We start from the raw sequence: 10,121 nt of genomic DNA, 5'->3' as shown, positions 1-10,121 counted from the left end.
TGTCCTATTACAATTCTGTATATGGTTAGATTTCTAAATTTCTTTGTAAAAATATGTAAATGCTTATTTCTATTTTTATAAAATTATTTTTCCTTCATATTCTGTAAGGACTTAAAGTTCAACATACCAATATTTGATGGAAAATACCTGTTCCATGATATGCCAATGATGTTGGATATTTAGACAGTTAGGGTAAACCAAACTGCATATATTGCAGGTTAATAATAAGCTTCTCTTTTAGAAGGTTAACAATCTAAGTTAGCAGTTCAAAATTAGAGAAAAGGAAGGGCTGCAAGGTCAGCCAACATTTTGGCCCTAGCCTTTCAAGGTCCGTGAAGACTCGGGACATAGGAGAACCTGTACTGTAACATCATGTAACTCAGTTGTGCTCCACATTTTCTGATCAAGAAGATTATGGAGCCACAGAAGAATGTGATCGATGATGTATAGTGTGCCTGGGGAGAGTCACATGGAGAGAAAAAACATTTTCTCAGGCTTTCCCACAGAGCAAATTGGTCAAGCAATGGCTGTGACTCATCCTCATGTCAGGCACTGACAAAGGATCTACAAAGTGCAGTACAGGGCTACAGGATAAATCCTGAGGGTACTTGACTGACCTTCTCAGATATAAAAGTTACATTTCTTGCTGTATAGGTCTTGCTTTGTCTTGGTCTTAACTATCCAGCAGAAAAGTATAAAAACAAGGTATATAAAGTAAAGCCATATTAATACGACGAGCTGTAAAAGGCTCAAGTCAATAACTTCTGAGGATAACCCACTAATGTTATAGACTGCTAGACAGTGTTGGATTGTTTAGCTGAGTTCAAGCACCTATAGTATTTAGATGTCAATAGACTATTCACCTCTGACAGGACTAAACAAAAAAAGGGGATACAAAGGAAAGATCATTTTGTATTTATATATACAAAATAGTTAGGATAGATATACAGCTACTTTTGCTTAATTCAATGAGAATAAAGAGGTGTACTAACAGTGTTTGGACAGAATATCCTGTCTGCTTCTTGTACTGTGGATAACCACTAAGAAGATAACAATGTACAATGTATTGATTATCAAAACTGTCTTATTAATCAGCTTTGAAACTGTCTCATTCATATTTATCTCTCAATAAAATTAAAAAAAAGTTGCAACACCTTCATTCCTCCCCACCCTTGTTAAAACGTTCTAAAAATAAAAGAGGTAAGAGGAAAACAGAATTATAAAGAAGAATCCCATGACTTCTTGAGTCAACAACCACCACAGCCATCATGGTTGCCATGGAAACCAAGAAGGTATTTAAGCAGAGATGAAACAACGAGGCAGGACCTGTTTCTGATCTGTAAGGATCAAGGAAATGCGTTCTGGCCTCATACATTTAAGATCTGTATCCCAGAAAGGATCTGATGGCCTACTTCGTCAATAAACTCTGTTTTTTTCCAATTTTCAGTATGACATGGAAATAGTCTTGTTATTTCTACATGAAAACATGGGTTTGTTAACAGAACCTCTCTACTGCATGGATATGGCATAATGGTGTACTGAAGATAATTTTTAAAAATATAGCCATAGTAGGAAAAGAAATTTGAAAATGTGGAGGACAAGAGTGTGTATTTAATAAATAAATAAATATTTGATCAATGAATGAAGCGAGTTCAACTGCTGAGGACAGGCTCAATAGCTTGAATGTGACTCATTGAGGCAATAGAAATAAGCCTACAATATTGTTATAAGGGTTAGATCCCCAGTGCCAGCCTCACCACAGGGGCATGCTAAGTCAGCAATTGAGACTGGGCATGGTGGTACACGCCTGTAATCCCAGCACTTTGGAGGTTGAACACAAGTGGATCACTATGAGTCTGACCTGTGTAGTGAGACCCTGCACTGTTATAGTTTTAATTTTTCTCCCTTCTCTGTTTTCATTATTCTAACCTATGAAGCAGAACATGTTTGACGAAATATTATTATTATTACTATTATTATTTTTTGGCAGAACCGAGGACTGAACTCAGGCCCTTGCGCTTGCCATGGAAGCTTTTATTCCACTGAGCCATCTCCCTGGCCCCCTGAAATATTATTAAAGAGGGCTCAAACATATTTCTGTGGTTCTCAGGATGCCATTATAAACACCACACCTTAACAGAAGCACCAAGTTTTTCTTAGAAAAAGTGAAAGATTAAAATATGAAAAGCTGCCTGTGAATCTTTACAACATTAACCCATCACTGGATGAGGGTAAGCAATAAGCATATTGATGAATCAGTATAACATTCCTCATCTAATATCAAAATTCAAAAGTGAGCAAAAGTCCAACTCTCCTAGTCCTGTTATGCTTTTGGTATGTTCTAGTTCATTCTAGCTGTTGCATCATGATGTGAGAGTTTAGATTACAGGATAAATGTGACCTCCTTGGGATAATTTTCCCAAATGGGATTATATGGTGGGAACTCATAGATTTCTAGGATAAAACAGCTCAAAATACTGTTCCTCACTCCAAATTTCCCAGTAAGTAGCTTGAGGAGCAGAGGGGAAGCAGTTTTGTTCCATTTATCAAGATAGCTGCGGACACTTATTTTTTCTTTTAAGTGAAAGCAATGATGCTGTTACTTTTCACCATCTCTTTGCTCCCTTCTGTTTTCATTATTCTAACCTATGAAGCAGAACATGTTTGATGAAATATTATTAAAGAGGGCTCATACATATTCATTCCAAAAGTACCATGTTGGATGTGTTATGACATTAAACATGCAATTATTAAAGTTGTGTGCTTGGAATTCTGTTAAACAGCAAGCACTAAAGCAAAGGTGAAGAGTATGGTTCCCTGCTAGACTTTCAGAAGTTATGGGGAAGATAGGATGATGTAGCTTTTTAGAGTTTGAAATGAGGCATCCCTTAAACAATCTCAACACAGAAGTAAACAATACAGGCATCTCTCCCACTCTCTCTCCCCAGTTAACATTGTCCTGTTCACTGGCTAAATGCCTGGTGGTCACTTGATAGCTGGGCTATTTTAAAAGTACACAAACAGAATTGAATAGAATTGGTTTTCTTGGAATTGAGATGACATAAGGTAAAAGCATGGACTTTCACTCACAAATATATTTCTTAAAGATTTTTTGAAAAGGTATTTCCTGTACAAGGCTACAGTTACATATCTTGCATTTTAGTTCCCAGAAAATAATTTAAGCATTCATTTGATTGTTATTGTTCTACTTGTCCTTTGAAAGTATATGAACAAAGATGGAATTAGTTGTCAATGGTGGAAAAGTCTTACGTCTACTGTGTTCTTTCAAGTATAAATAGATATGTAAGGAGGAGGGTAGAATATTTCTTGCTTGAAAGAATAAGGGAATCTTGTAGATGGGTCATTTTGGGAGATTGTTCATTAAGGGCTGATATGCCTCACTCATGCAATGTAGATACAAAAGATGGGAGCTTTGTTAATGAATGAAGTGTGATGGGATTACAAGCACCATTGCTCAGGTAAAATTGATTAAATCCAGTACCAAATGAGGAACTGAGTCATGTAGTAAGTAGGCATAAATATGGGACAGGGTCTCTTCCTGTTGGGGTTGGATTAGTGACTCATTTGGGCTCTTTCAAGGTGATTGATACCTATTTAGCATATCATTCCCTGATGCCCATCCCTACAGAAGTATGTGGCTGTTTCTTTCCTTTTTTGTCTTGAGGTATGGCCCAAATGGGAGTGTGTGTCTCTTCCAAGTTGCAAAGTCACCTTATCTTTCATCTTGTTTCCTTGAGGGCCTGGTCCTGTCTGACCACCTATAATATGTCTATCTAATTTCCTAATGCCTACACCATTCCCCCCTCTGAAGAAGTAACCTGAACTGCCATGAGGAAACCATGGGCAATGACCGCTCTGGCTTCTTCAGGCTGAAAGGGGTAGTTGACCATAGTTTTGTCCCACCTCATGCCCACCTAAGTGAGTTCCCATGTCTTCCCCACCACCTTAGGCCCACCTCACTGCATGGTTTTCCTCTATAAAAGTCCCTGGAAGAGACAGCTTCCCAGAGACCACCTGCTTGGGCCCCCCTCCTGTCCCTCTCTTGGACAAGAGCTTTCCTTCCCTCAATAATACATTCTGCTCATAAAAAAAAGACTAATGAATTCTGATTGGCTGGATGAGGAGGTAGGTTGGGTTTAGAAATGTAACACTGTTACCAATAGGTTTAATATTTTTCTTTAGATAAGAGGATAGGAATCCCATATTCACAAGCAGAACTATTTCAGGAGATTAAGCTGTGCAGAAAGGATTGGAAGGGTAAAGAGAATGAAAAAGAAGCTGAACATTTTGACTGTTAAGGAATGAAAGACTTTGTAAGGCTGGAGTGGGAAGCTTCCAAGAGAGTAAGGAGAGAATTCATAGGCTGTATCAACAGATTGCGTGTGGGTGCAAACGGGCTGGAGCAGAGCAAGAGACTTGATGTTTGGTTGTTGTTAATTACATACAAGGTGCACACAGGTTGTTTAACTCGTGACAGATCTGAAAGGAAGGATTGGGATTTAGGATAAGAAAAACCAAGGTTAAAATGAGATTTGAGATTTATATGCAAAGAAGATTGTGATTGAATGAAAAAGCTAAAGAAGAACACAGAAAAGATTACTAAATAGATATTGAGAGATTTCCCTTTTTTAAAATTGCTTAGAAGGAAGTTCATTGTTAAACCTGAAAACAGGCTGGACACAGTGGTGCACCCCTGGCGTTGGGGCACAGTGTAAACAGGCTTGCTCCTTGCTTCTTGGCACGTAGTTCTAGAGGACACTATGCCTTGTGGATTTTGAAGTCTCCACAGTGTCAAATACACAGCGCTAGCAGTTGCTGGTATAAGAGGCATTTTGACAGACAGATCAGTGGTACCACCTCTGGTTCCTCTACAGCACCCAAAGGTCTAGAATTTCTGCATATCCCAGAAGAATGCAGGAGTAAAATGAGCCCGGAATGAAGACTTAGCTGAGTAGGGTCCTTCACCCTGGACACCCTTCACCTTGGACCCCTGAGTGGAAAGGCATATTTCAGGCTGGGCTAGTCAAGCAGCAGAAGGCCAGATGCTGCTTCCAGACGCCAGAAGGATAAGTGAGCTTCCCTTTGTAGCCAGAAGCATTGAGGAAACACGTGTGAGACCTCCTGAATGAGACGGGACAACTGAAAGGGAATTTGACCTTAGAGTAATTGAGCATGTTTCTGAAGTAAAGTTTTGTTTAAAAGAAGCTGGAAGAGGCTGAGTTATTTTAATTAGCAAGTTTTTTTTTTTTTTTTAATACTAAGTGACAATGCAGGATTTGGGTGCAAACTTGGACATATAATAGCAGGTAAAATACATTTCTTGATTACAGATTGTGCCAAGAGTAGTTTAATCCTACTACAACGGATCCGTTGGGAGAACTAAGATGTCTCAAGTACTGAAAGTAATACGGGCTGAAAAAAAAATATTTGCTTATTACATAACACTGGAAAACCTAAATATATATGGTGTGATAGACGGATGAAACACCAGAGGAGAAACAGCCAGGGAAATGTGAAACTAGTAGTACTTCTAAAAAAGCAGAGGTTGGGGCCGGGGAGGTGGCTCAGTGGATTAAGCGCTTCCCTGGTAAGCGCAAGGGCCTGAGTTCAATCCCTGGTTCCGCAAAAAAAATAAAATAAAAATAAAAATAAAAAAGCAGAGGTAAGTGATGAATTTTGCCAGTAGTTACAGAACGGTGAGGTTAGCTGAGTTCGTGGAAGAGGCCCTGTGATGTGCTAAGAGTGGCCCTTCAGACTCTGCAAATCGGCAATCCGAATACGACAACATTTTGTTAACCGTGCTTTTTCATGGGGTGTGGTGCTGAGAGATATGTATCCCAGCCCTGTTATTCCATGGTCAAGAAAACTAAGATATAGAGAAATTTAATAAATATGAACAAAGGAACAATAAGGCCAGTACACTTGAAAGGTAAATAGAATCTACATGTTTTGTGTCGTTTGAGAGAAAAACATAGGCGGCACATGAAATAATGAAGAGATTATTTATGTTAAAGCAAAAAGTGTACTAGAAAGCAACTTGGGAGCAAATACTCTGACGAATGTTAAGTGTGTTTTTATCTTTTATTAGAGAAGTTGGAGGTTGAATTTCAATATGGATGGTATCATAATTTCTCTGCTTTGTTCAGGGGAACACACAGAATCAATTTGTACAAGCATATACAACAATTCAGTTGGTGCTTTGTGTTCTAAAATCAGTAATCTGATCAGGTCTAGGCGCCCAGGCCCCCATGCGCTGCTCCTAGCTCCCGGCGCTGGTGACGTGGCTCCATTCCCAGCATTATACTTTTTCACGCACTGTCTGCAATAAGACTTCAGCAGGCTTAAGGATCATGCAGATTAACACTGTAGCAAATATTGTTTGGATATTTAATAGACATAAAAAGGTTATCTCTTGATATGAAATTCTGAAAATCTGCATAAATATTTTTCGTGTAAAATTAAATTAGTTATGTACTTTTTTTTCAAACTAGAACTTGAAGTACCAAGAATGCCCACATAATTCATATACACATATGTATAGAGACAGACTTTTCATTATGCTAAAAGTCTGGATAGTTCAAATTATATTCTGTGCCACACATTTATTTAACCAGTATGTATTTGGCATTAGGCTAACTATGTCTGAATGGATTAGTCTTAACTAGTGCGTGTGTATCATGCAAAACAGAGTTCTAATATTCCTGTTTACTAATCGCTGTCATGTGGCAATATTCAGATGATTTTGCTCTATAGCTGTGTGAGCTAAGGAGTATAAATACTTTATACATGGTCACATTTACAAACATTTGTCAGTAACCACAATCTTTATGGTGTAACAGTGAACTGTGATATCTGGAATACGCAGAAGCAATTCCTAGAAAGCTGTGTCAGATGAAAACTTTCTTAAACGACCCTAATGGAGTTCTTCTTTGAGCATTGATGAGTTTTGGCACAGGTACACTTTTCTATTATATTTCTTTATTGTTCTACTAATTTCCACAAGTTTTACAGGAAATTAGCTTGTTACAGCATGGTAAAGACATGGCACTTACTGATGAGGTAACTTAAGATGTAGAAAACTTCTGCAAAATTATTTGTCTAGCAGACCACCACTGCTGCTAAAGGAATCTGTAGACAGAGTTTTGGTTTTTCTTCTAGTGCATGCATTTGCTATTAAATTGCTAATGCACTATTTTTGCTGCAGCTCAAACATGTTCTAATAGGTCACAAAGCAGAGTTGTCAACACCAAGCTCATTTATTTGTGATTGCTTCTCATAACAAACATGTTTAAGGTGGATTATCTGCAGTTCAACTCTGCCTTACTGGTATGAATTGGCAGCTGCTTTTGTTTGGCCAAGGAAATGTAATACTCAGACTGTGAAGCCAAAATACAGAAGTCTTCCCCAGTCTCTGTGGTTTCAGGTAACATCTTCCCTATACATAAAGGAAACACAGGAGAAAACAGTTTTTGTTCATGGAGTGTGTGCTCAGAAGCAGGGAGTGATCTTTTGACGCTTGGCAGTTTGGTGGCTTCAGTCTGCATTTTGGAGTTTCACACTACTGTTGCTGGTCTGCGGTCCATCTCGGCTTCCAATTTCACCATCTGCTGCATCTCCTTCGCCTATAACATCAGAAACATGGCCTTACATGTTGAAATCCTCTCCGGAAGGCACTTAACAACTGTGGCCTCTCTGCTCCTAAATTTGACGCTGTCACTGTGTCCTCATTATTCAAGTGTGGTCCATGGATCTGCAGCATCATATTGCTTTTCAGAAATGCAAACTCTTGGGGGTTGCCCAAGGTCTACTGAATCTGGGTCTATATTTTTTAACAAGATCCCCAGGCAGTTTCTATGCACGGGAAGGTTTTGCGGATTGGTCTAGATAGTACCAATTAAACCACTTGAAAAGACTCTGAACCAGATATTTGGACTATGTCACATAGAATTGATTTAGTTTCTGCAGCTTGATATGTTACTTTAACTCTAGATAATTTTAAAATTATTAGAATAAGCATGGATTCTGTACAATTTATTTCTCCAATAACCTAACCTCTAAGGTCATCCCCCAAGAACCTAAATGTTGGAGAAAAATCAAGGAGGAGCAGATTACACTGGTTTGGTTGGAGTGTCCACTGACTAGAACCTAAACATGTAGGGTTCCAGGAATCTTTTTGCCCATGTTCCATGGATGGAGGCTTTCATTTCTCTGGTGTAATTCATTTTTCATGGATTGCCAATGAGCATGCCATAATGAATTCAATCTCACGAATTAGGGCCATCACTAAGACAAAGGGCTGATTTAAGAGGTGGAAAAGGTGTCAGATGGAGGTAAAGACTTGGTGATAAATCATTGTTTGGCAATGTAGGGGAAATCCAATAGCTCATTTCAACTTGCACTTTATGACTAATAGTCTAGATGCACTGGCCCAACCTACATATGTGTCCTTTTTGGAGAGATGAGGAAGCACCCTTTTCCTCTATCTGTGACATATTACTTTGAACTCAACAACATGTAGGAATGGAAACATGGACATATAAAGAGAGAAATCAGAGGAAGACTCTGAATGCTCTGATGTTACTATTCATGCCTGCTTTGGTATTCCAACTAACCAGAAGATCAGAAAGAATGTTTGTTCAAATAATTAGAGTAGAAATCTAAATCTCTCAAATGAAATTCTGTACTAAAATGAGTTCAATTCACAGACCAAACTGATTTTTTTCTTGTTTCAATATTGTGGCTTTCAATTTCGTTTTGGTGAGGATGGGTTCAACAACATCAATGAATTATATCTACCTGCAGAATTTGTGATGAACTGTTCTCTCCACCCAGATATTGTTTTATGCCTGATAAATATTACTACTCTAGCAAAAAATGAAGAAATGGAGAAAAATATACAAACATGAAACTATGACACAAACAGTATTCATAAGAGATGACAGTGAAACATTATCAGCACTAGAAATTAAATAATCTGATGCTAAATATGCTTTTCCCCTTTAGTATTTAAAGACATGACTGAATATAGTTTAGAAGAAGGAAGTATATAACAATAAAAGATTATTGCAAGAGCTAAATTCTTGTATGAGCAGGGTGACCATTCATTTCCATTTGCCTGGGACAATTCCAGCATATACCTGGCTATTAAGAATAATGCTCTCTTTATCAAAAATGTCTTGATTTAAACAATAAATTACATAAATTATGAGGGGTGAAGGGTTACCTCATGAGGGATGAATAAGGTCCTTGGCAGACCACACTTAGCAGAGAGCATGACAAACAGACACTGTTTAAATTTCTGCCCGTAGAATATAACTCTCACAAATCACCAACAAACTTTTGCTGGGATGTGTTACAAATTAATTTGACTGTATTAGCATTTGTGAATGACCTGACTCCATGAGCCAGGCTTGGAGGTGCTGAGTCCATATAAAAATAAATTATATATACATATACATATACATATATATATTCATTCTTGATGTCTGGGTTGTTTTTACACCATGACGTGTTTCCCGGATCTGCAATTGGAAATGTTGGCTAAAGCGCTTTCAAAAGAATTTTCTAAAGATTTTGGGCATTTCAGATTAAATGTTACATCAGAAATCCAAGCATGAAATAGTGAAGCTTTTTAAGCTTAAACCCTTCAGATATTAGTGATGACCAGCTGCGAATCGCACATGGAGCTTGCACGGAGAATACTAACGTAGTCGAGAAGGAAAGCAATGTTTTGCTTATCAGAATTTCAGTCCTACCTTGCGTTTGGGACACTGCATGACAGGATTTCAAAAGCTGTTTGTACAAAAATAGTAATGTCAAAGTTGAGTCATACATACGAAGCAAACAAAATAAATGAATATTGAAGTGAATTTGAGAAATGAATGCAAAACCATATACAGAAAAGCAAAAGGCTAAGAATAAAACATGTACACGCCTATTAGTGACACACTTTTCCCAGTTGATCTCAACAGAAAAACAAAAGAACAAAACAAACAATAGATGCCTATTAGCCCCTACGGTACCTCTTTTCTGGGGCAGGGAGTAGAGAAGCTGACTTTTCCCCCAACATTTGCCTCACTTTATTAAATGATAGGACTGAT

At 38.0% G+C, this 10,121-nt stretch overlaps 1 protein-coding gene across 1 annotated transcript in view; it reads right to left on the bottom strand.

Moving 5' to 3' along the window:
• Positions 1-5,660: 5,660 nt before the first annotated feature.
• The window catches only part of Plcb4 (phospholipase C beta 4), a 427,861-nt gene continuing 423,400 nt past the window's right edge, over positions 5,661-10,121 (bottom strand). Inside the window, exons 37-38 of the mRNA XM_004634291.2 lie at positions 9,777-9,813; positions 5,661-7,643 (exon numbers count right to left, since the gene is read on the bottom strand). Coding sequence (XP_004634348.1) covers positions 7,555-7,643; positions 9,777-9,813 — 126 coding nt within the window. The 3' untranslated portion in view covers positions 5,661-7,554. The remainder of the gene's footprint in view (positions 7,644-9,776; positions 9,814-10,121) is intronic.

The sequence above is a fragment of the Octodon degus genome, unplaced genomic scaffold (assembly GCF_000260255.1).
Source record: "Octodon degus isolate 3935 unplaced genomic scaffold, OctDeg1.0 scaffold00060, whole genome shotgun sequence".
Taxonomy (NCBI): Eukaryota; Metazoa; Chordata; class Mammalia; order Rodentia; family Octodontidae; genus Octodon; species Octodon degus.
The sequence above is the reverse complement of the archived record's forward strand: the minus strand, read 5'-3'. Positions and strand labels throughout refer to the sequence as shown.